The sequence below is a fragment of the Thalassophryne amazonica genome, chromosome 9 (genome assembly GCF_902500255.1).
Source record: "Thalassophryne amazonica chromosome 9, fThaAma1.1, whole genome shotgun sequence".
Taxonomy (NCBI): Eukaryota; Metazoa; Chordata; class Actinopteri; order Batrachoidiformes; family Batrachoididae; genus Thalassophryne; species Thalassophryne amazonica.
In genome coordinates this window covers 54374626-54401733 of record NC_047111.1, presented here as the reverse complement: position 1 = coordinate 54401733, position 27108 = coordinate 54374626, and the positions used below count along the sequence as shown (strand labels likewise).

Here is a 27108-nt window from a genome sequence, read left to right as displayed (position 1 = left end):
ACTCCAAAAACACAAAAATTCCCTTCCATAATTTCATCCTGTCTGTTGAAGGGCGAGGTCCGAAACGTCACCTTTGGTGTGTTATTAAAGGCTTGTTTGGGAGCTAACTGGCTGTGCGGATCGCTTTCGTTTTTTGTTCTTCCATAATTTCACCCCAAATCTGCCCCAGATATCACCAGAATGCACAATTTGCATCCTTTTATATCACAATTTTGTGGGGGGCATGCCCCCAGACCCCCCTAGTTGCTTTGCCGCTATGCTGCGTAGCGGTAGGTTTGGTACCGAACTTTTCTGAGGGGCACCAAACCTTTCAGATTTTGGTGCCCTTAAGGCACACAACTATTTATTCTAAAAGGCAAACCCTGCTCACAGCGGGCCTTTCACACATTCCTCTGACATTCAGCAACCAGGTCAGCATACTTGGCCTTCTTCCATTCCTGCGGTTCCTCCATCTGCTCTTCCCAGGGGACAGTTAGCTCCAATAGCACCACCTGCTTACTTACCCCGGACATAAAGACCATGTCTGGCCATAAACACTTATTTTGATTGTGGTCCTTGTGAAATTATCCCATGACAGGGGCTTGATTGAACATGTACAAATTTAATAGGATCTGAATAATTAATGTAAATAACAATAAACAATAAAGGTGTGTGTATACACACACACACACACACACACACACACACACATATATATATATATATATATATATATATATATATACACACACACACACACACACACACACACACTTTGCACTGGGATACCAACTGCAAATTATAAAGAAGACCATGCTCATACAGCAGAGAGTATTTTAGCATTACATTATATTTAAGTCCTACAATGGATTTGCACCAACCTACATATCTGACATATTGAAGCCTTATTTTCCATCGAGGGCACTAATGTCTGTGGATCACACTACTCTTTGTCGTCCATAAAATACCACAAAAAAGTATGAAATGATAGGTTTTCTACCCTCTTCCTTTTGGTTAATCTAAAGAAATGATTGTCAAGTAAGCATGTTATTATAACTTTCCTTAAGAGGTGAACTTTTAATTTTAACCCCCTACCACCTGCCTCATTTTGGCTTGCCAGTATCTTACAAATAAAAAGTGAAATTTCCCATCAATGGGATATACAGGCTTAGAAGGGGTTAATAACCTCTGAGCAGACAATAAGCGAAGTACACATCTCGGGCCACGCGGTGCATTATGGTTACACTAAATTTTTCGGCTACCAATCCACATTCAAAGATGGCGGAAAGCAGCAAGGAGTGCTATGATTTGGACCATTTCAACCGCTGGAAAGTTGACGATTTAAAGCGTTTTTGTAAGCTCCGCAGATTGCCTGTTACAACCAGGACTGCGTACAGCAGTAGACAGAAACGGAAAGAAGAGCTGGCTGCCCTTGCGTATGCTGCATTGGTACAGAAACTACCATTGGTGCTGACAAAGGAGGAACAGAGAGCTGCTGTCAAAAATGACTAGCAGTCCTTGTTGATAGTTGGAGACAAACAAATTTCTGACTCCTTGAAGGCAACTGACAGATGGTTAGGCGAAGTCCAGGGTCTGAAGCTGTGGATATTGCAGAATATTTGCTAAACAGGGATGAGAAATCACTACTCCACCGGCTTCGTAGTGACTACAAGGAAGATGGGTCTTACATAGGGCTGCCACAAACGACTATTTTGATAGTCGACTAGTCAACGATTATTTTTGCGATTAGTCGACTAGTCGGATCATACATAATTTCCTAAATTAAGGTCTTCAGCATTTTCCGAGAAACGTCGGGATGAAAACATGAACATTTCCAAATCATTGACTATTTCTTAGACTTCATTTACATCAATCATTCAGAACTTTAGTACTTTATAGTAAATATGTGTCAGATAGGCAGTTCTCAAAAACTAAATGTCCATGCTGGAAGGAGACAAGTGAGGGAAGCCACCAAGACACAACTCTGGAAGAACTTTTGACTTCTGTGAGTGAAGAAACTGGGAATAGTGCAACATTTTTATTTTTATCTTCATTTTAATTATAGTCCCAACTTTTTCTGATTTATCGTTGTTTCTGTTGCATTTCTGAAATTACAGAACTGCTATAAAGAAAAGTGTGAACATTTTATTGTGTTTTAAAACTTTGTGGAGCAAATGCAAACACCAAACTCTTAGAAAGAAGGAAAAAATACACAGACGTGCAGGCAAACTTTGATATAAATAGAACAGAACAATGCAGGCTGATTTGACTCCCCATATTTTTTTTGTATAAATAAATCAGAATAAAATAAGAGGTAACTCACTTTGAAATGAATAAAGCATGTAGCTGCAGCTTATAATAACTTTGAAAAATAACAAAAATCAGCAGCTTGTATTTTTATTCTGACTCCAGTTCATTTTAGTGTGACGAAGTCATTTATTTCTCCTCATCAGTCACGTTTTGTATTTGAACACTACATTAAGCTTAAGATTGAACAACTAAATACCTTTGGAAAATAACAGCTGTTAAAGTTCAGAGTTCTCACCTGCTTTTTGTGATCTGTGCCTCTGAACATCACTTCAGCTTCTCCACAGCAGGGTTTTTTAACCCGTGAATGAGTCATTTTTCCTCAGTTCATTTATATATTCTCATTTTTTTTAAGGATATTTGACCGTTTATTTCATCTCATGATCTCATAAATTCAGTATACGACACGCACATGGTGTGAACAGGACAGTACCATCAGAAAAACACTAGTAGAGAAAGAGCAGAGAAAAGTAAAGGCAGTTCCACGTTTTTTGTTTTTTTGTTTGTTTTTTTTACTTGTTCACTCGGGTTAAAATCCTCTCTCTCTGCTCCACGCTCGCAGTGTCACATGCACTGATGGTTCTCAGCAGAATCCGCACGCGCACACACACACACCAACACCAACAGCTCCTCCGGTAAACTGCGCATTTTAGACAGCTTTGAACAAGATGACCACTGTTTTAATCGGCCGTCTTATCCAAGTTTGAACGTTCAAATGACAGCAGGACGGCTCGCTGCCTAAAACTGTGAATTGAGAGAAAAACAAAGACTTAAATAAAGTAAACGACTCGTCGACTACTAAATTAGTTGTCGACGGTTTCATTAGTTGACATTGTCGTGACTAGTCGACTAGTTGTGGCAGCCCTAGTCTCACATATATCCTCTTTGGTGTCACGATTGTTTTGATAAGTTGACAGACATACAATGATATGTGCATGCATGCAGTTTGTTTATAGAACATGTCAATATTACAGTATTATGCGCCATGTCATTCATGGCGCAACATTACATTCATAAGCCAATGCACGAAAACGGCGCCATCAACCACATTATTATTTGGCACGGTTTCAGGATATTGACAAAATAAATGTGTCCAAGAAACTTACAATTATAGTCCATCTTTTACGTCTGTCTGGATATTTCTTTTCTGTGGTGAAATTGCGTAGAATGAACAGAGGTTTATAACCACATTTCTTCTTCTTTCCGTCTTTGGGTGGACTCTGCGGAGCCTTGCAGTTGTGTGTTTTCAGCCACCTTTCAATAAAGTCTGTTCGAGCATTTGAAAATAGCACAATTTGCACCTGTCATTATTGTATGAATTGCTTAAGGCTTAAAGCCTTTGAAACAATCCCTGTAAACCTTAACTTTCACAGTCTCCTAATGGTACCATATACGAAATTCAGTGGTCATGGTGTGTGTTTGGTAGCTGGAATTTTTTACCCCGTTTGACCCACGCATGCGCAGATGTGTTGCGCACTTCGCTTATACCTCAGCCACCAACTGTGATCTTTGGCACTTCCCAAGTAGAGAACCAGGAGATGTGATGACTTCACCCAGTCAAGTAACAGACAAATACTTGAATATACTGTAGACTACCAGTAACCTAATAGGAAAACATTTAAGATGTAGCTTTTTTATGTGTGTGTAATATGCCAAATTACATAAATATTTAGATTTAACATTATAGCCGAGTAGTTCATCTACCAGAAAATAGGACCTGCATGTTAATGCAGTGTTTCATTTCTTAAATTAAAATTACAAATGCACAAATAGTAGATGATCCCCAGTTTATTTTTTTGTAGTTTGAGCCAGTGGGCTTGGGTTTCACCAGTAGTATTTTTGTGCTTTTAGTCATACTGACTCAAATGAATGAAAGAACTCATAAAACCCAAATGTTAGTTAGTGACAGAAGGATTGAGACCCATAAAATAAATGTAATTCACCATTTCTATTGTCAGTAATTTGGGATCACATAGCCTGCTCCAATGCAAAGAGGAGCCTTTTCACTCGTGTGTGACAGACAGACCAACACGGCCTGTGTGTAGGCAGGCGTCTGCTACAACCCCTGGCAAAAATTATGGAATCACCGGCCTCGGAGGATGTTCATTCAGTTGTTTAATTTTGTAGAAAAAAAGCAGATCACAGACATGACACAAAACTAAAGTCATTTCAAATGGCAACTTACTGGTTTTAAGAAACACTATAAGAAATCAGGAAAAAAAATTGTGGCAGTCAGTAACGGTTACTTTTTTAGACCAAGCAGAGAGAAAAAAATATGGACTCACTCAAATCTGAGGAAAAAATTATGGAATCACCCTGTAAATTTTCATCCCCAAAACTAACACCTGCATCAAATCAGATCTGCTCGTTAGTCTGCATCTAAAAAGGAGTGATCATACCTTGGAGAGCTGTTGCACCAAGTGGACTGACATGAATCATGGCTCCAACACGAGAGATGTCAATTGAAACAAAGGAGAGGATTATCAAACTCTTAAAAGAGGGTAAATCACCACGCAATGTTGCAAAAGATGCTGGTTGTTCACAGTCAGCTGTGTCTAAACTCTGGACCAAATACAAAACAACATGGGAAGGTTGTTAAAGGCAAACATACTGGTAGATCAAGGAAGACATCAAACCGTCAAGACAGAAAACTTAAAGCAATATGTCTCAAAAATCGAAAATGCACAACAAAACAAATGAGGAACGAATGGGAGGAAACTGGAGTCAATGTCTGTGACCGAACTGTAAGAAACCGCATAAAGGAAATAGGATTTACATAGAGAAAAGCTAAACGAAAGCCATCATTAACACCTAAACAGAAAAAAACAAGGTTACAATGAGCTAAGGAAAAGCAATCGTGGACTGTGGATGACTGGATGAAAGTCATATTCTGTGATGAATCTTGAATCTGCATTGAGCAAGGTGATGATGCTGGAACTTTTGTTTGGTGCCGTTCTATTGAGATTTATAAAGATGCCTGCCTGAAGAGAACATGTAAATTTCCATAGTCATTGATGATATGGGGCTGCATGTCAGGTAAAGGCACTGGGGAGATGGCTGTCATTACATCATCAATAAATGCACAAGTTTACGTTGATATTATGGACACTTTTCTTATCCCATCAATTGGAAGGATGTTTGGGGATGATGAAATCATTTTTCAAGATGATAATGCATCTTGCCATAGAGCAAAAACTGTGAAAACATTCCTTGCAAAAAGACACATAGGGTCAATGTCATGGCCTGCAAATAGTTCAGATCTTAATCCAATTGAAAATCTTTGGTGGAAGTTGAAGAAAATGGTCCATGACAAGGCTCCAACCTGCAAAGCTGATCTGACAACAGCAATCAGAGAAAGTTGGAGCCAGATTGATGAAGAGTACTGTTTGTCACTCATTAAGTCCATGCCTCAGAGACTGCAAGCTGTTATAAAAGCCAGAGGTGGTGCAACAAAATACTAGTGATGTGTTGGAGCGTTCTTTTGTTTTTCATGATTCCATAATTTATTCCTCAGAATTGAGTGATTCCATATTTTTTTCCCTCTGCTTGCTCTAAAAAAGTAACCGTTACTGACTCCCACAATTTTTTTTCCTGATTTCTTATAGTGTTTCTTAAAGCCAGAAAGTTGTCATGTCTGTGATCTGCTTTTTTTCTACAAAATTAAACAACTGAATGAACATCCTCCAAGGCCGGTGATTCCATAATTTTTGCCAGGGGTTGTACAAGTTTGATACAAGTTTTTGAGTTTTATTACCCTGAATTCATTGCCACAACCTAAAATTGAAAACCATATATTTAAGATCAGACCAGATTAAGTCCCTTTCACACCGGGGCCAACCTAGAGTTGTGTATTGCAGCGTACCACCTACACCACAGTTTCATCAGACAAGGAGAGGGTCGACATCATAGAGTGGGTTCAGCTCCACACCATGCTGTACGACAAATCCTCTGAGGACTTTAGTAACTGGGAGGCGCAGAAGCAGCTTTACTCCCAAAAGGCCAGGGAGTTGGGGGTGGAGGGCGTTGGCGATGAACCATGAACCAGGCCAGCATCTGCAGACCTGGGTCCAGACTCAGAGGGATAAAGTTGGCGGGCTGATGAAGATGGCCAAAGGGGCTCGATCAGTATGACGGCAGAGAACGAGCGCTTCCTGAAATGCTTTGGCTGGATTCGTCAGTACCGCAACGTTAAGAACATTGGAACCCCCGATGTTGTTGGATTGGTAAGTACATGACATTCTTCTACTTTGAGTGTTGTGTTATAGCATTAAAATGTAGTAATAGAAGTTTTCACACCAACGTAACAGTCCCATTGTTATTTCATAATTTCCTCCTCTTGCCAAGGTTCATGTGAACAAGTTCTTTAAAAAGAAAAAGCACTGCACTTTTTCCACTTGTCCTGTTCTGAGCAAGGACAAAAGTATTATTTTTTCCTCAAAAATGTGTGTCTGTGTGTGTGTGCATGCACGTGTGCTCACCCCCCAAAAACATTACATTTTTAGAAACACACACAATACAGTATATAATATATGTACTTGTATATGTAATATATATGCAGTTGACAGTGAGACAGCAGTTGTTTTTATCATTTTGTCTTCTACTTATTATGTCCTGTATCATTATAACCGAATGGCATGCCTTGCTTTTTACCAATTGCAGAGAAAGCAAGGTGCGTCGCAAGGGAGAGGCGACACTGATGATGATAATGGTGATGATGAGCCCGAGGTCAAAGCGGACATTGTGGAAATTGATGACAGCTCTGCACCCAGGCCTCCCAGCGCATCTACTGCTAGCATACTGAGAAGACGTGGAAAAGCAATCCAAATCCTCCTCACATTTGGCCGAGGTAACTTGTTTCCGTATTTTAAAAGTGTATTATTATTATTATTTATTAATATTATTATTGCTCTATGTCATTATTATTTCTGTATTTTAAAAGTGACCACCCAACATTTTTGTATCCATGTCACTCATTACTCCTGCTTATGTCTTTTCAACTCTCCAAACAGCTGAGCACCACCACGGCTACGATAACAGAAGTCATGAATGTGGAAAAGGGTTGTGAGAGACACTGGATGTTTGCAGAGTTGGTGTTCCATAAGACCAGCAAGATGGACAAGGAGATCTGGAACTCCTATTTTCTACAACCCCAATTTCATTGAAGTTGGAACATATATAAATAAAAACAGAATACAATGATTTGCAAATCCTCTTCAACCTATATTGAATTGAATACACCACAAAGACAAGATATTTAATGTTCAAACTGATAATCTTTATTGTTTTTGTGCAAATATTTGCTTATTTTGAAATGAATGCCTGCAACACATTTCAAATAAGCTGGGACAGTAGTATGTTTAACACTGTATTACATCAACTTTCCTTCTAACAACACTCAATAAGCATTTGGGAACCGATGACACTAATTGTGAATGTCATGATTGGGTATAAAAGGAGCATCCCCAAAAGTCTCAGCCGTTCACAAGCAAAGATGGGGCCAGGATCACCACTTTGTGAACAACTGCATGAAAAAATAGTCCAACAGTTTAAGAACAATGTTTCTCAATGTTCAGTTGCAAGAAATTTAGGGATTTCATCACCTACAGTCCATAATATAATCAGAAGATTCAGAGAATCTGGAGAACTTTCTACACGTAAGCGGCAAGGCCGAAAACCAACATCGAATGCCCATGACCTTCGATCCCTCAGGCGGCACTGCATTAAAAACCGACATCATTGTGTAAAGGATCTTACTGCGTGGGCTCAGGAACACTTCAGAAAACCATTGTCAGTTAACACAGTTCGTTGCTACATCTACAAGTGCAAGTTAAAACTTGACCATGCAAAGCGAAAGCCATACATCAACAACATCCAGAAAACGCCACCGCCTTCTCTGGGCCCGAGCTCATTTGAAATGGACAGATGCAAAGTGGAAAAGTGTGCTGTGGTCTGATGAGTCCACATTTCATATTGTTTTTGGAAATCATGGACGTTGTGTTCTCCGGACAAAGGAGGACAAAGACCATCCAGATTATTACCAGTTCATCTGTGATGGTTGGGGGTGTGTTAGTGTCCATGGCATGGGCAACGTACACATCTGTGATGGCACCATCAATGCTGAAAGGTACATCCAGGTTTTGGAGCAACACATGCTGCCATCCAAGCAACGTCTTTTTCAGGGACGTCCCTGCTTATTTCAGCAAGACAATGCCAAGCTACATTCTGCACGTTACAACAGCATGGCTTCATAGTGAAAGAGTGCGGGTACTAGACTGGCCTGCCTGCAGTCCAGACCTGTCGCCCATTGAAAATGTGTGGCGCATTATGAAGCGCAAATACGATAATGGAGACCCCGGACTGTTGAACAACTGAAGTCATACATCAAGCAAGAATGGGAAAGAATTCCACCTACAAAGCTTCAACAATTAGTGTCCTCAGTTCCCAAACGCTTATTGAGTGTTGTTAGAAGGAAAGGTGATGTAACACAGTGGTAAACATACTACTGTCCCAGCTTTTTTGAAACCTGTTGCAGGCATCCATTTCAAAATGAGCAAATATTTGCAAAAAACAATCACGTTTATCAGTTTGAACATTAAATATCTTGTCTTTGTGATGTATTCAATTGACTATAGGTTGAAAAGGATTTGCAGATCATTGTATTCTGTTTTTATTTACATTTTACACAATGTCCCAAATTCATTGGAATTGGGGTTGTAGCTGCAACACAGCAGCTTCACCACTACAGAACTCTCCAAATAAAAAAAAACAGCAACAACAACAACTCCAGCAGGACCGCCAGTTTCAGTCTCCTCCACCACAGCACTTTCACCAACCTCCACAACATTCCAGCCTCCTCTGGAACCATCTCGGGCTCCTCTACAACCTTTCCTGGCTCCTCCACAATCATTCCGGCCTCCTACTCAACCTTTCCATCCTCCTCCAGAAACCATCCGGCATCCTCAACACCAAAAGGTGCCAGTGTACTACACTTCATCCCAGGCTCAAAGGACCACATTGCAGCAGCCACACTCCCATTACAGCATGCCTGTTTGGTCTCCCCCTCCACAGCCGAGTACATCATCAGAACCTCCCAGAAAACAGCCCACAACCCAGGCCATCTTATCCGTCATGCCCCCTCTCCATTTTATTGTTTCTAGGCCCCTGATTCCCTCCTAAATTTAACTGCCTCAGACCTGAATGTGTCATTGTTTTCTGGACTCACTCCTAGGCTCAAAACTCCCACACTTGAGCATCAAGGTGACAAGAGTGAAGACAGTGATGCAGATGTCGTTTGAGTGTTGTTTTGTGTAGAGTGACTGTGGTATTGTTGTAGGTGTCTAATTCAGTGTAATTAATTTGTCTGGTTTGATTGTAGTGTTGTTAAAATTGCCAGTTTTTTTTTTATTACCTTATTACGTGTTGACAATAAAGTTGTGTTTCGTCATTGAGACTAGAATTTCATAGTTTTATTTGTGTGACAAATTTTCTGAAGGTTGTGTTGTTTGCATTTCACTTTCTATGGTTCCGTACTTTAAATGTCACAGTTTTCAGAAGTTCATCATTTCCTTTGTATTTCACGGTGTTTTCTTTTGCAGGAGTTTTGTCACCATTTTCAGAAGTTCATCATTTCCTTTGCATTTCAAAGTGTTTTCTTTTGCAGGACTTTAAGTACACTTTGAGTACATATTACTTGTAATCAGTACTTGATCACAATAAAGTTATGTGTTATCATCTTTGAGACTTGCATTTCAGTGTTTTTTGTAGCTGGAGTTGAGCAGGATTTTAAATGTCACAGTTTTCTGAAGGCTGTCATTTCTTTGAATTTCACAGTTTTTCCTTTTGCAGGACTTGATGTCGACTTTAAGTACATGTTACTAGTCATCATTACTTCATGATCACAATGAAGTATGTGTTATCATCTTTGAGACTTGCATTTGTGAGTGTTTTACTTGGTTGCCAAAGTGTCCTGGAGTTCATCATTTCCTTTGAATTTCACAGTGTTTTATTTTGCTGGAAAATTAAGGATATATTATTAGTATAATCAGTACTTCATGATCACAATCAAGTTATGTGTTGTCTTTGAGACTTGAACTTCAGTGTTTTATTTAGCAGTAGTTTAAATGTCAGGTTTCAGAAGTTAGTTTTTTCCTTTGAATTTCACAGTGTTTTATTTTGCAGGACTTTGAGTATATATTACTGGTTAAAGTCCTGCAGTATGTATTATTAGTTATCAGTACTTCATGATCAAAACAAAGTTATGTCTTGTCGTCTTTGAGATTTGAATTTCATAGTGTTTGATTTAGCAGGACTTGTAAAGTTTTCAAAAGGTTGTCGTTTTGTTTGAATTTCGCAGTGTTTTAGTATGCAGGAGTTTAAATGTCAGTTTTCAGTCGGTTGTTATTTCGTACACACCAGTTTGTTTATACAGTACATTCAAATGTCGAATTCCTTTGCAATTGTAAAATAAGCTGCCGGTCTTTGCGGGCTTCTTGATGGCAACATATTGCTATCTATGGCACCCATGCAGTGGGGGAAGTTGTGCCACTTGTTTCCATCCCTCTGCAGTATCTGGGCACATGAGAACATCAGATAACTCATTGATTATGGCCTGGCACACTCGTGGAATAAACACACTTATGGTACTGTGGGCAACTCAATATCCATATTAAAGTGTCTTGTAGCTGTTTCCAGTGGCCAGGAACCTCAAAGTGATAGCCAGCTTCAAACCAGGTTCCTGTAGTTAGTATCTTGTTTGGTAATCCTTGAAATTCTTGTCAAAAGTTCATGGAAACCTGGTGGCTCCATGTGCATGAAATTGCTAAATGCTGAAACATCCTCAGCATGCAGCTTTTTCCATATTGGCCATGCAGGAGCCTGCGCTGGATCCAACATTTCACCCACACACGTCGTCTTCCCCTTTTTGCTATTGCTTGCTTCCTTCTGTGTTCTTGTTGTTTTTTCAAGCGTTCACATTCTGCCACATGATTAATCAGTCTTTCCAGAACATCCAGATGTTGGAGGATTGCAGCTTTTAGCCGAGGACTTAAAACCCTCATGATACAGTCCATTGTATTCCAGGCACAGCGATGTGTTCTGCACAGCCGCCAGGAGTGAACTGAAAAATAGTTTGAATAGGTTTATAATATTGGTAAGGGCCATGTACGCGGCAATAAGCATACATTAAGCAAATATACGTAACTGTAAGCAAACCTAGGAACACAATGATACGCCATTGTAAACCAGTTACGCAGGGGAATCAGAGTCTGCGCGCATTTGGGGCGCACTCAATACACATCACAACGCAACTGTATGCAAGCCCAGTGTGAAAGGGGCTTTCATCCACAAATTTAGATATCCTCCACCTTGTATTTAGGTCCTCTCATATCATTAAATTGGTCTCCGAGCTATTCTTTGACTCCAACACAACATGAGAGGAGAATTTGAGATGGTTTATCCATGTGCAAAGGATGGATGTGGAGTGTATCAGGTAAAAGATGACGATGGAGTCATAGTTCTGTGTGTTATTAATGTATTTGTATCTTTTGTTACTCAGGTCCAAGAACGCTGGTTGCAGGATAACTTGACCTTAAGGAAGCGTGTTGAGGAGTTGAAGGAAGTAGTAGCTAAACGTGAAGCTCTACTCAAAGATATGGGCAACATGCAAGTCTTACAACTACGCCAGTAAGTAAACTACACCATTTTCAACACAGCTCTCTTGATAATTGGAACAGTATAGTGGGGCAGTTTAGCCCAAATATTCAAAAGGATTGTGCATTTTGTGATACAAGCACCAAATTTGGCACACATGTATATTAACAAGTTGCGAACATATTCAGATATTGGGCCACTCGGAATTCTCTCTTTATGTCCGCCATATTGGATTTCAAAATGGCCACCATTTGAAATCTACATTTGCAATTATCTCTGGGTCAAATGCTGCTATTGACTTCATTTTGGTGTCTAAATGTATGTTTTTGGGGGCAAGGAATCCAATGGTATCAATTTCACAATCCAGTGCACAATCCAATGCACAATTCTAATGCACAAATCTAAATCAAATGCACAAATCTAAAATTCTAATGCACAAATCTAATCCAATGCACAATTCAATGCACAACCCAATGGTACCAATTTCAACTTGATGTTATCTTTCACTTTGTTATATAATTGTAATTCGAAATTATCTAGGCAAATATTAGATTGAACACGATACTTTGAAAAGAATGATTTTATGAAAGCATGTTAAATGGGTGTAAAAGTCTTAGGTCTATAAATGTCTTAAGTACAATTCTGACATGCTACATGGTCTAATATCTGAGGCTAGGTGTATACTGACATTCTACAATGGTCTGGTATCTGAGGCTAGGTATATATCTGTACTGATATGTGTACATAAACAGTGTCATGTTAACAAGTTCAGCACTGCCACAAGTACATGTATGTTGTGGGCTCGTCATGTGCAGTCCCCTTCACACACACACAGAGGGCTGTGCACTGAAGGGCAGCCTTCTTGCATTTGCAGTGTCTCACACACCCTTTCTGGCGCTTGCAAGAAACCAGCTCAATGCAGCTGTGAGCTGCCTCAGGTAGCCTGGTCCACTACACTACACACCAGTATGGTTCGATCATACAACAGGATCACAAACCTCTCGATGATGCACATTGCATTGTTTGGTATGTCACGTGATGCGGAGGACAGCAGCAGCAGCGCCTCAGTGAGTTCTGGCAGTACCAGACTGCCCACGCAGTCTTCTTGCCATGTCTGGCAAAACTGGACACAGTGTCGCATTCAGTTAGAGCGTGGAACATTGGCAGTGCACGAGCCTTCTCTCGTCCCAGTCTAGCTGCTATTTCGTGTGCTGCTAGTTATCGGAATCTTTGGCCTGTTCCGAATGCCAGCCATAGTTCGTCTTCTGGTTGCAACTCCTGTACCACGGACACTACCAGCACCACAACATCGGTGTCTACAGTCCGGATGACTATTGAATGGTGTCCATGCTTGGCTGCATGAGATGCATGCAGCAACATCCGACTGTCAGCCTCTTCATGGTTACATGGGGCGAGTGAGGTCAGATCTGGTAGTAGTGGCTTGCTGAGTACTGCCTCGCCATCAGTAATGACGAGTTGCTTGTCCCTCTGGTCAAACCATTCCATGAGAGCTGCTGAGAGGAACCTGAACAACTCGGTCTTGTTGCTGTCCACTTGTAGGAAGTTCTGCCAGTTTCGTGGTATGGCTGCAGCGGCCGCCACACATCTCCACATGCCGTGTCCCCGCTTTGCACGTGTACTACCTTTCAGTGAATCAGCAAGGTAAGTATCCTAGACCAGATCCAGGCGTGACACTGTTTGCAGCTTCATAGATATATATGGGATGAAGATCTGATGTGCATACTCTTCAAAGGTCTTTAATGCAGCCGGCTTCAGCATCTGGACGATGGCTGCTCCATCAAGCACTATACAGGTAGTGACAGGAGTCTCTGTCTTGGCTTTGGAGACTTCTTCCAAGCATGTGATGAGATCATTCTTGGTACCAGTGAAGAGGTTTCCACCAGCAGACAGTGCAGGAGGACATGCCTGGTTCTCGTGACGAAAGAACTCCTCAAGGTTTCCATCCCTCGTCTGGCAGCTAATGTACAGGCGTGCGAAGAGTTCACGGTCATTCTTGATTGAGGCGAGCTGTTGCTGACCTTTGCTCTGGTTTCTTGGAGTGGAAGTGCTGAACACCTTCAGCTTGTTACGAGGAATGGGGTCGTCCAATGCCTTTGTTCTGTCCAGCAGACACTCTCTGGTGAAAGCCTCGAACTGCTCTTGGCCAATCCTCTTGGCATTCATCACGGTCTCCACGGCAGCAGGACCTGCGATGTCCTTTGTGTCCAGTGTGACTAGATCTTGACTCTCCTCCTCGAATGGGTTGCCCATCTCCTCTATGACACTGACGAGAGAGCAAACATCTTTCACAAATGAGGCCTGTACACTTGGCGTCTGATCATGATGACGTGTGTCTGCTGTTTGCTGTCTCAAGTATTGGTTCCCGTCATGGAATTCTTCGATCACCCTACCAACTTCTGGCCTCGCAACCATCCAGCGACGAAGGGCACTAGGGTTGTCGGTGAGCCCAACTGCTCCACTGTCTCCTTTGATGCAGGCATTATTCTGCTCATGTGCCTGGTCAATCGGGATTGAAGAGAACACCCTCTGTGTTTTCTGAACTGTGAAATGGCCTTCACTGAATTTCTTGGCTACGTCTGGCTGTTTGGTAGTAATTTCAAATGGCGGCCATTTTGAAATCCAATATGGCGGACATAAAGAGAGAATTCTGAGTGGCCCAATATATAAAATGTTCATAATATGTTAATGTACATGTGTGCCAGATTTGGTGCTTGTATCACAAAATGCACAGTAGGTTTGCTATGCTGCTCCACTAGTAGAATGATAAACCAGACAGAATTAAATTGGTGCAGACAAGTCACTTCTTTGTCCTTCATGTTGATATGGAATATCATAATCAAATATATGGAATGCATGTAGGGCACAGCGCTGTGGTATTAGTCCAATGCAAGGCCACAGTGTAAGATCATTTCTGACAAGGAAGCAAACAGAGCATGCTTACACCTAGAAAGTGTTAGACAATTAATCCTGTCACGTTCGTAATTGTGACATACTCGTCAAATAAATCATCACATACAGCACTGAGTGCCCTGCTGTGGTAGGTGTGCATGGTACTACTAAAATGCTATTTTTACTTTTTTTTTTTTTTTTTTTTTTTTTTAAGTACACCAGTTGTGGATTTTTATGTGTGTTTGGCAGTGGTGGGCACAGTTCCGATAATCCGATAACAGATAATTATCGAAGATAATGTTTTCATTATCGGATTATCTTTTTAGATAACTTTAAAAACCATTATTGGACTAATTATCTTCCGATAAATTTTTGTCCAATAACTTTTAGGCCGATAACATGGTAAACAAAGCTGAACAGCGACAAACATTTTTAAAATTTAAAATCAGTTGAGCACCTACCTGTTAAAAGTTTCATAACAGATGTATAGTTCTACCCTCTGCAAACAGAAGAAAGCTGCTTCTAGGACAAACTGCTCTATCCTCTGCAGGCAAAGGAGAACTGGTCATAAACAATGGTAAATGGACTGCATTTATGTAGCGCTTTTCCATCTGCATCAGATGCTCAAAGCGCTTTACAATTATGCCTCACATTCACCCCGATGTCAGGGTGCTGCCATACAAGGCGCTCACTACACACTGGGAGCAATAGGGGATTAAAGGCCTTGCCCAAGGGCCCTTAGTGATTTTCCAGTCAGGCGGGGATTTGAACCCATGATCTTCTGGACTCAAGCCCAACACCTTAACCACTAGACCATCACCCCCCCCCCCCCCCCCCCCAAAAAAATAATTTCCTTTAACGAATCAAATCAATTTCATTTATATAGCGCCAAATCACAACAAACACTTGCCCCAAGGCACTTTATATTGTAAGGCAAAAGCCATACAATATTTACAGAAAAACCCCAACGGTCAAAGCGACCTCCTGTGAGCAAGCACTTGGCGACAGTGGGAAGGAAAAACTCTCTTTTAACAGGAAGAAACCTCCAGCAGAACCAGGCTCAGGGAGGGACAGTCTTCTACTGGGACTGGTTGGGGCTGAAGGGAGAGAATCAGGAAAAAGACATGCTGTGGAAGAGAGCAGAGATCAATCACTAATGATTAAATGCAGAGTGGTGCATACAGAGCAGAAAGAGAAAGAAACATTCAGTGCATCATGGGAACCCCCCAGCAGTCTAAGTCTATAGCAGCATAACTAAGGGATGGTTCAGGGTCACCTGATCCAGCCCTAACTATAAGCTTTAGCAAAAAGGAAAGTTTTAAGCCTAATCTTAAAAGTAGAGAGGGTGTCTGTCTCCCTGATCCGAATTGGGAGCTGGTTCCACAGGAGAGGAGCCTGAAAGCTGAAGGCTCTGCCTCCCATTCTACTCTTAAAAACCCTAGGAACTACAAGTAAGCCTGCAGTCTAAGAGCGAAGCGCTCTATTGGGGTGATATGGTACTATGAGGTCCCTAAGATAAGATGGGACCTGATTATTCAACACCTTATAAGTAAGAAGAAGAATTTTAAATTCTATTCTAGAATTAACAGGAAGCCAATGAAGAGAGGCCAATATGGGTGAAATATGCTCTCTCCTTCTGGTCCCTGTCAGTACTCTAGCTGCAGCATTTTGAATTAACTGAAGGCTTTTCAGGGAACTTTTAGGACAACCTGATAATAATGAATTACAATAGTCCAGCCTAGAGGAAATAAATGTATGAATTACTTTTTCAGCATCACTCTGAGACAAGACCTTTCTAATTTTAGAGATATTGCGCAAATGCAAAAAAGCAATCCTACATATTTGCTTAATATGTACATTGAAGGACATATCCTGATCAAAATGACTCCAAGATTTCTCAAAGTATTACTAGAGTTCAGGGTAATGCCATCCAGACTAAGGATCTGGTTAGACACCATGTTTCTAAGATTTGTGGGGCCAAGTACAATAACTTCAGTTTTATCTGAATTTAAAAGCAGGAAATTAGAGGTCATCCATGTCTTTATGTCTGAAAGACATTCCTGCAGTTTAACTAATTGGTGTGTGTCCTCTGGCTTCATGGATAGATAAAGCTGGGTATCATCTGCATAACAATGAAAATTTAAGCAATGCTTTCTAATAATACTGCCTAAGGGAAGCATGTATAAAGTGAATAAAATTGGTCCTAGCACAGAACCTTGTGGGACTCCATAATTAACATTAGTCTGTGAAGGAGACTCCCCATTTACATGAACAAATTGTAATCTATTAGATAAATATATTTGATTCAAACCACCGCAGCGCAGTGCCTTTAATACCTATGGCATGCTCTAATCTCTGTAATAAAATTTTATGGTCAACAGTATCAAAAGCAGCACTGAGGTCTAACAGAACAAGCACAGAGATGAGTCCACTGTCCGAGGCCATAAGAAGATCATTTGTAACCTTCACTAATGCTGTTTCTGTACTATGATGAATTCTAAAACCTGACTGAAACTCTTCAAATAGACCATTCCTCTGCAGATGATCAGTTAGCTGTTTTACAACTACCCTTTCAAGAATTTTTGAGAGAAAAGGAAGGTTGGAGATTGGCCTATAATTAGCTAAGATAGCTGGGTCAAGTGATGGCTTTTTAAGTAATGGTTTAATTACTGCCACCTTAAAAGCCTGTGGTACATAGCAACTAATAAAAATAGATTGATCATATTTAAGATCGAAGCATTAATTAATGGTAGGGCTTCCTTGAGCAGCCTGGTAGGAATGGGGTCTAATAGACATGTTGATGGTTTGGAGGAAGTAACTAATTAAAATAACTCAGACAGAACAATCGGAGAGAAAGAGTCTAACCAATACCAGCATTACTGAAAGCAGCCAAAGATAACGATATGTCTTTGGGATGGTTATGAGTAATTTTTTTCTCTAATAGTTAAAATTTTATTAGCAAAGAAAGTCATGAAGTCATTACTAGTTAAAGTTAAAGGAATACTCGGCTCAATAGAGCTCTGACTCTTTGTCAGCCTGGCTACAGTGCTGAAAAGAAACCTGGGGTTGTTCTTATTTTATTCAATTAGTGATGAGTAGTAAGATGTCCTAGCTTTACGGAGGGCTTTTTTATAGAGCAACAGACTCTTTTTCCAGGCTAAGTGAAGATCTTCTAAATTAGTGAGATGCCATTTCCTCTCCAACTTACGGGTTATCTGCTTTGAGCTGCGAGTTTGTGAGTTATACCACGGAGTCAGGCACTTTTGATTTAAGGCTCTCTTTTTCAGAGGAGCTACAGCATCCAAAGTTGTGCTCAATGAGGATGTAAAACTATTGACGAGATAATCTATCTCACTCACAGAGTTTAGGTAGCTACTCTGCACTGTGTTGGTATATGGCATTGGAGAACATAACAAAGAAGGAATCATATCCTTAAACCTAGTTACAGCGCTTTCCAAAAGACTTCTACTGTAATGAAACTTATTCCTCACTGCTGGGTAGTCCATTAAAGTAAATGTAAATGTTATTAAGAAATGATCAGACAGAAGGGGGTTTTCAGGGAATACTGTTAAGTCTTTAATTTCCATACCATAAGTCAGAACAAGATCTAAAGTATGGTTAAAGTGGTGGGTGGACTCATTTACATTTTGAGCGAAGCCAATTGAGTCTAATAATAGATGAAATGCAGTGTTGAGGCTGTCATTCTCAGCATCTATGTGGATGTTAAAATCGCCCATTATAATTATCTTATCTGAGCTAACACCATACTGATAACGCTGGCAATATCACCCAAGCCATCTAGAGGCATACATTTTTAACTTATGGTTCAAATTTTAACCAAACTAATTTGGGACAAGTTATTTAAAATTATTGTCACGTCTGAAGTTTTATAAAGTGAAAATATCAGATACAGTGAGGAAAATAAGTATTTGAACACCCTGTGATTTTGCAAGTTCTCCCACTTAGAAATCACGGAGGGGTCTGAAATTTTCATCTTAGGTGCATGTCCACTGTGAGAGACATAATCTTAAAAAAAAAAAATATATATCCGGAAATCACAATGTATGATTTTTTTAATAATTTATTTGTATGTTACTGCTGCAAAATAATTCTGGCTCACACAGAGCTGTTAATTTTTCTTTAAAATGCCCTCTTATTCTGCACTCTTTACCTGTATTAATTGCACCTGTTTGAACTTGTTACCTGTCTAAACGACACCTGTTCACACACTCAGTCAATCACACTCCAACCTATCCACCATAGCAAGACCAAAGAGCTGTCTAAGGATACCAGGGACAAAACTGTAGACCTGCACAAGGCTGGGATGGACTACAGGACAACAGGCAAGCAGCTTGGTAGAAGACAACAACTGTTATGATTATTTATTAGAAAGTGGAAGAAACACAAGATGACTGTCAATTTCCCTCGGTCTGGGATTCCATGCAAGATATCACTTTGTGGGGTAAGGATGAATCTGAGAAAGCTCAGAACTACACAGAAGGACCTGGTCAATGACCTGAAGAGAGCTGGGACCACAGTCACAAAGATTACATTAGTAACACATGATGCTGTCATGGTTTAAAATCCTGCAGGGCAGCAAGGTCCACCCGGTCCCGCCAGCACATGTCGAGGCACGTTTGAAGTTCACCAGTGACCATATGGATGATCCAGAGGAGGCATGGGAGAAGGTCATGTGGTCAGATGAGACCAGAATAGAGCTTTTTGGAATCAACTATACTTACCATGTGTAGAGGATGAGAACAACCCCAAGAAAACCATCCCAACCATGAAGCATAGGGGTGGAAACATCATACTCTGGGGGTGCTCTTCTGTAAAGGGGACAGGACGACCGCAGCATATTGAAGGGAGAATGGATGGGGTCATGTAGTGCGAGATTTTGGTAAACATCCTCCTTCCCTCAGTAAGAGCATTGAAGATGGGTCGTGGCTGGGTCTTCCAGCATGACAGTGACCCCAAACACACAGCCAGGGCAACTAAGGAGGAGCTCCGTATGAAGCATTTCAAGGTCCTGGAGTGGCCTGGCCAGTCTCCCTACCTGAACTCAATAGAAAATCTTTGGAGGGAGCTGAAACTCCAAACCTGAAAGATTTGGAGAAGATCTGTATGGAGGAGTGGACCAAAGTCCCTGCTGCAGTGTGTGCAAACCTGGTGAAAAACTACAGGAAATATTTGACCTCTGTAATTGCAAACAAAGGTGTTCAAATACTTATTTGCAGCAGTAACATACAAACAAATTATTAAAAAAATCAAACATTGTGATTTCAGGATTTTTTTTTTTTTTTTTTTTTTTTTTTTTTTTTTTAGATTATGTCTCTCACAGTGGACATGCACCTAAGATGAAAATTTCAGACCCCTCCATGATTTCTAAGTGGGAGAACTTGCAAAATCGCAGGGTGTTCAAATACTTATTTTCCTCACTGTATATGTTTTAGTTTTAAAATAATGCTCTAATTTTTAAGGTTTTAGTGAGCACATGCTGTGCCCAGCAGTGCATTATGGGTAGGGTAGGGTATTCTCAGTACGTTCATGACAGGACAAATGCATTTCAGACACTCTGTTCAGGCTTCACGGACAACAGCATTAAACTCTAGTGCCTAAAACTCTCGTGAATATATTCTCTGGGTTTATAGATGTTGTTATTGTGTTTGTTAAATTCCACTCATCTTAAATGTAGCAGACACAGATTATCTGGAATTTTGTTTTGGCAAGTTTTCACGGTCTCTACTGCCATCTACTGGCCAGTAGTGTTCATGGCGGTTCATGGCAGTATTTGTCCTGAAGCTGGGCAGACACTGTATGATATTTTTAATCACTGTAACTCGGTTTCAGTTCAAACTGCACCACAGAACCACACGGTGTAAAAGTTCAGAGCACCCGATTTATGTTCTCACACACATTGTACATTCAAAAACCATACATCGGACTTGTGTTTCCAGAAGCAAAACGTAAGCTTTTTTGTCAAACTTAATTTACAAAAACTCTTGATGGGAGACATCAAAGTTCAAAAACAAAACAACAAAAAAAACATTACAAGACAGGTCTGCGGTGTTTGCACATGCACAGTGCGAGCGGTTGGATGCTTGTTGGCCGACCAGAATAATATCAAAACAGGTTTGATTTTCATTCGAACATACGATCGCTGATCAGGAGGTGGTCGTGAAATGTTAAATGCAGCTTGTTACTCCATGTACACTACACGATGCAGGACGCACGATTAACCTGAAACTCGGTCCAAAAAATTCTCGCACGAATGAAAAATCATCTGAAAAGGACCAAAACTCGCACAGTGTAAAGCCAACATTTATGTGTCAAGACAATATTAAGTGCATGTTTTACACTATAATAAAACATGCGAACATCATAAAACATGCGCACATCATCATAAAACGTGCACACACTATAATAAAATGAGCACACATTCTCTCCACATGCAAAACATTTTGCGATGACACTTCCAGGGCTCCGTAAAAATGCCTGTTTTTACAAATAAAAAAAATGGAGTATTTTAAAAAAGCACATTTATCTGTAAACACCAACACACGACACACGTCACATTAACGTGTTGGTTTACATAATGAATGACTGAACCAATCAGTGTTTAGCAGAGAAACATTTTACCCAGAATCCTTTGCGATCTGTCTGTGTTTGTTACAAAACCTCAGAATTAGTGCATTATACAACATTAAAAGATATATGTTATATTTTAACTTTGTACAAATGACAGAATTGGCATTAATGGAGTTATTCTATCGGTATTGTTATTTATAAATCAAAACCATAAGTCAGCACTGCTTTATTTTCCAAGACATCCGCCTGACCGGAGCATTGTGATTGGGTAGAGAGCTGGACTTTGTGGCTGCTCTCAGCTTGCTTCTGTGCTGGAAGCTGTGTAGTAAACGAGAGCTTCCAGCAGGGGGCAAGATGTTCAAAGACAGAAGTGTGGGCTCATTGTTTGGGTCTGTTGTCGCTTTTGATGCTACCAGAAACGATTGTGGTGTTAAAACTCAAATTCAGTTTATTAGTAGTTGCAAATGCACCAGAGACAATACTGGAATTTATCGGTTATCTGTAACTTCCGATACATTTTTGAGTGGTTTATCGTTTTATCTTTACCAAAGATAACTTTTCAGTTATCTGATTTGTTGGTTATCTGTGCCCAAAAATTTGTCACGTATATTTCAATATTCAGTTGTTTGTCACTATTTCACAGTCACAGTTTCAACACTGAAACAAAAATTTAATTTAATTAAAATATGCACAAGTAAGTTCTTTTGACTTCTCCCTTTTTCACTTGGGATTGCCACCGCTGATCTGATGTGGCTCTGCATGTTGATTTGTTGGGGTGGGGCTGTTTGTTTACCATAGTATACAAACAATGAATGTTTATAAGTTCAATGTTACAAATATTTCATTTGGTGAAAGTTGGAAAGTACCATTCAATGAGGTGAAGCCAAGTTGAATGATACGTTTCATCTTTCACCGAATGTTTGTTCCATTGGAACAATGAAAAAACATTCATTATTTGTTTTATATAACGGTGAAAATAGATCTTTGTCATTTGATATTTTATTAATTTTTAAACAACAGAAAAGGGGCTTATATTTTGGTCTACATCACTGGTGTTTAACAGTCCAACATGACATGAACTTTAAATAGGAGTCCAAAATTGTTCTCAGTCAACTTGCAAAAAAAAAAAAATATTGTGACGATGTAGTCCACGATGCCGTGCACTGATTTTGTGTACAGACTGCCGTCTGCTTTCCTCACTCCAGCGAAAAATTGCGTCAGAAATTAGTCCAGTTTTTCATCCTAACTTCATCCTAACAACTCGTCATGCCTCCAAATGACTTACAGCGTTGTGGATTTGTGTGTGTGTGTGTGTGTGTGTGTGTGTGTGTGTGTGTGTGTGTGTGTGTGTGTGTGTGTGTGTGTGTGTGTGTGTGTGTGTGTGTGTGTGTGTGTGTGTGTGTGTGTTAGAAGAATTAGCACCATCAATTAGCTCCTTCAAATCGTCGTCTGTCAGCAAAACAAATTCCGCCATGTTTAGCTAAGCACTGTCCCCACTAGTGTGGGCAGTGGTCACAGCGTGCAATAGTACAAAACATTTGGAACCAAATTTGCACAGTAAATGGAACCAATTTCCACGCTAAATGCAACTCAACACAAATGGGACAAATAATCCATATCTCGTGACATACAAAGCACCAATCAAATGTCAAGGATCCACTCAGCCATTATATATTTTTATTGAATTTGTTTGTTTGTTTGTTTATTCATTTCGAGCAGGTTAATACAAAACAAAAATAATGCATATATCCAGTACATATGCAATAAATTTATCATTTAGCTCGAAAAGGAGTGGGAAGAAGAAAACTTATTAAATCCCACCCCCATCATTCATTTTAACACAAAATAAATAATCACAATGACTTCCTTGTCAGTTCAACTGAAAACAAAAATTAAAAAAAAAAACATAAAACAGCAATTTATACATATTCAGGGTTATTGTTAGCAACAAAGAGGTAGATACCAGCAATGGTAAGGACAAAAATATCAATATGGTAACAACAAGATATAGCACACACCAACAATGGTAAGAAATGCACAGGTAGAGTATATCAATTCAATTTCAATTACAATTTATTTGAAAGGGACCATGTGCAATTAAAACATAAATGTCACCATTTGATGCATTGCACCAGAGTTAGCCTTAGGCTAATTTACATCTGCATACCACATATCACATACCAACAATGGTAAGGAATCGTAAGGTACAGCACAACACTGATAAAGAACAGTACATTAAATTCTATTCTCTCTGTATACAGACCAAACCGCATCTTTATATAATGACTTGAATTCGTGAATGTTTCGGCAGAGCTTTTGCTGTAAATCCAGAGCCTTCCACAATTTCACCCCACAAACTGTCACACAAAAACTTTTTTGAATAGTTATAACATTAGGCAGAACAAAATCTCCATAGCCTCTCAAATTATGAATGTTCCCTTTAAGAGCAAAACATTTTTGCAAGTTGTTCGGTAGTTGAGTATTAACAGCTTTAAAGAGCAAGATGAGTGTATTGTATTTTACAAGGTCATACAATTTTAATAACTTGGACTGAATAAAGAGATCATGAGTATGTTCTAAGTAGCCAATTTTGTAAATGATTCGCACTGCCCTTTTTTGCTGTAAAAATAATGGATTTAATGAGCATTTGAAATTGTTGCCCCATACTTCAACACAGTATGTAAAGTAGAATTTGACTTGTATCTTTCGGATTACATCACCGTGTGGGTGGTTTGAAATCCATTCTCTGGTAGCATAAGTTGTTATTGTTCCAAATTGTTTTTATCTCATCTCATCTGTGTTTTCACAGAGAGCGACGTGAAGTGGAGCGTAAATTGGAGGACTTGAAGAAGGACCGCAGTATTGCTCTTGGTCGTCAGAAAGGCTTTGAGGAGGAGATTCTCCAAAAGAGGTTTGATATACAGATGTGTTGCCTTTGTTGGTGTTACACTGTTTGAAGCACAAATTAGTTCACCTGAATTGTTTTTTTTTTCATTTGGACTGTATTTAGTGTACAACTTACCTGAGACAGTGAATGTGAACTATTTATTACGCTGAACCTTATTTCTCATTACTAAGTCCTATCTCATGTACACTCAACAAAAATATAAACGCAACACTATTGGTTTTGCTCCCATTTTGTATGAGATGAACTCAAAGATCTAAAACTTTTTCCCACATACACAATATCACCATTTCTCTCAAATATTGTTCACAAACCAGTCTAAATCTGTGATAGTGAGCACTTCTCCTTTGCTGAGATAATCCATCCCACCTCACAGGTGTGCCATACCAAGATGCTGATTAGACACCATGATTAGTGCACAGGTGTGCCTTAGACTGCCCACAATAAAAGGCCACTCTGAAAGGTGCAGTTTTATCACACAGCACAATGCCACAGATGTCGCAAGATTTGAGGGAGCGTGCAATTGGCATGCTGACAGCAGGAATGTCAACCAGAGCTGTTGCTCGTGTATTGAATGTTCATTTCTCTACCATAAGCCGTCTCCAAAGTCGTTTCAGAGAATTTGGCATTACATCCAACCAGCCTCACAACCGCAGACCACGTGTAACCACACCAGCCCAGGACCTCCACATCCAACATGTTCACCTCCAAGATCGTCTGAGACCAGCCACTCCTACAGCTGCTGGAACAATCGCTTTGCATAACCAAAGAATTTTTGCACAAACTGTCAGAAACCGTCTCAGGGAAGCTCATCTGCATCCTCGTCGTCCTCATCGGGGTCTCGACCTGACTCCAGTTCGTTGACTCCAATGGTGATATTGTGTATGTGGAAAAAGTTTTAGATCTTTGAGTTCATCTCATACAAAATGGGAGCAAAACCAAAAGTGTTGCGTTTATATTTTTGTTGAGTATATGTTTATACACACGAGACGCATGTGATGTAACGGATCATAGCTGACCCACAGTTGTTAATGCATGTGAACCTTGGATTAATTTCAGAGTTTACATAACTGTGATTTTGTGTCATGCTGACTTGTTTTTAAAGTGACAACTACGTTAATTTCAGTGCAGTCATGGCGAAATCGCACTGTCAGTGGAGGTTAAAGCAGCTGCACATGCACGTCGTGAACCCAGACTGTTAAAAATAACCTCATGTTCCACTTGATGCACTCTCAGTAGGGTGCATCATTTTCTCTTTTTTCTAAAAGTTTTGATAATCACCTTGTTTTTAGATTTATTTTATTGCAGTACCCAAGAAATGACTACAGCACCAATTTGAGCAAAATCAAAATATATTTTAGGGGATCACCAAGGCTTTGAAATTCTTCAAAAACTATAAAAAAAATTGTGTTTTCAAAGAATTAATATCTCCTTTGTTTATTGATTATATTGTCTCTTATCACAATAGAAGGCAGAGAGAGACATTTCCTCTCCAAATTCTGTAATCTTTGCTAAGTTCTGGAACAAACAGAATGACATAAGGTATGAAACTGAAAGTGAAACTGATACTAAATGTGTTGGGACGTAAAACTGCCTGAAATATTTTTCCAGAAGTTTCAATAGGCAGACTACACAGTCCTTATTTTAACCCTTCTTTCTGCTAAAATTAACTTACTCTGTACTGTCTTTGTTTCGTGTCTGTATCCAGCTGTTTGCTACTGGAATATTTTTTATTCCTATTGATTAATTCCATTTTGTATTTGTAGTTAATTGGGTCATGAATTGAAATTGTTCTTTGAATTCATGCTTTGTAGAAAAGAACTCAGAGAAGACCAGTATGACAAAGCTGATGAGCGCTACAAAAACAAGATGATCATCATGAGGACCACAGAGCTTGTCAGTAAAGACCTGGACCTCTACTACAAAGCTCTTGATCAGTAAGTGCTTCTCAAAGTAATGTACATACTTTTTTTTTCTCTTAAGACCGTTGGCCTGAAGAGTGAGCCCGCAGAGTTCCCCTAGCACCGAACATTACTATAGATTTTAAGGTTGTAAGTCCCTTCGGCTGCTCCCTTGTTTGCACTCGGGGTCGCCACAGCAAATCCAAGGTGGATCTGCATGTTGAATTGGCACAGGTTTTACACCAGATGCCCTTCCTGACGCAACTCTACATTACATGGAGAAATGTGGCAGGGGTGGGATTTGAACCCAGAGCCTTCTGAACTGAAACCAAGCGCATTAACCACTTGGCCACCACCCCTGTTGCGGGTTATTTGTTACATATATTTGCATATTAATGAAGATGAAGTAATTTTTATTATCACAATAACTCATGTTGAACACATGGTAGGCACTTCATACTGACTGCATGATGTAGGTGGGACACGCTTCGATAAGGTTGTGTCTGTCTTCTATCAAATATTTGTGTGGTTCAAACAGAGTGACTCAGTGGCCATGTCTCAGATTGAGCAGTCCAAATATGGACTTTTAGAATTCTAAAACTGACATTAAAAGTAGGAGTGTTGGGGGGAAAAATCGTTTTACTTCAGAATTGCAGTTGTTATCCATGATTCGCAGCCGCTTTAAAATGTTCAAAAATTGATTTTCAAAATAATGTCTCACTTTTGTTTGTTTCTCCTCACTGTGGTATACTCGGTCGCCAACATTTCAGGGAGTTGCTTTTCGCAGAAAGCAAGAGACAGAGTCAGCCTGCTCTTTATGTAAAGTGCACTTAGAGTGAACAGTGAACCAGCCCGCATCACTCCATCCAG

General features: G+C 39.9%; 1 protein-coding gene across 1 annotated transcript in view; it reads left to right on the top strand.

The window, feature by feature from the left end:
- Positions 1-27108, top strand: part of rad50 (RAD50 homolog, double strand break repair protein) — a 132937-nt gene that overhangs the window by 51463 nt on the left and 54366 nt on the right. The window contains exons 14-16 of the mRNA XM_034179053.1: positions 11840-11967; positions 24242-24343; positions 26152-26274. Of these exons, the coding sequence (XP_034034944.1) occupies positions 11840-11967; positions 24242-24343; positions 26152-26274 (353 nt within the window). The remainder of the gene's footprint in view (positions 1-11839; positions 11968-24241; positions 24344-26151; positions 26275-27108) is intronic.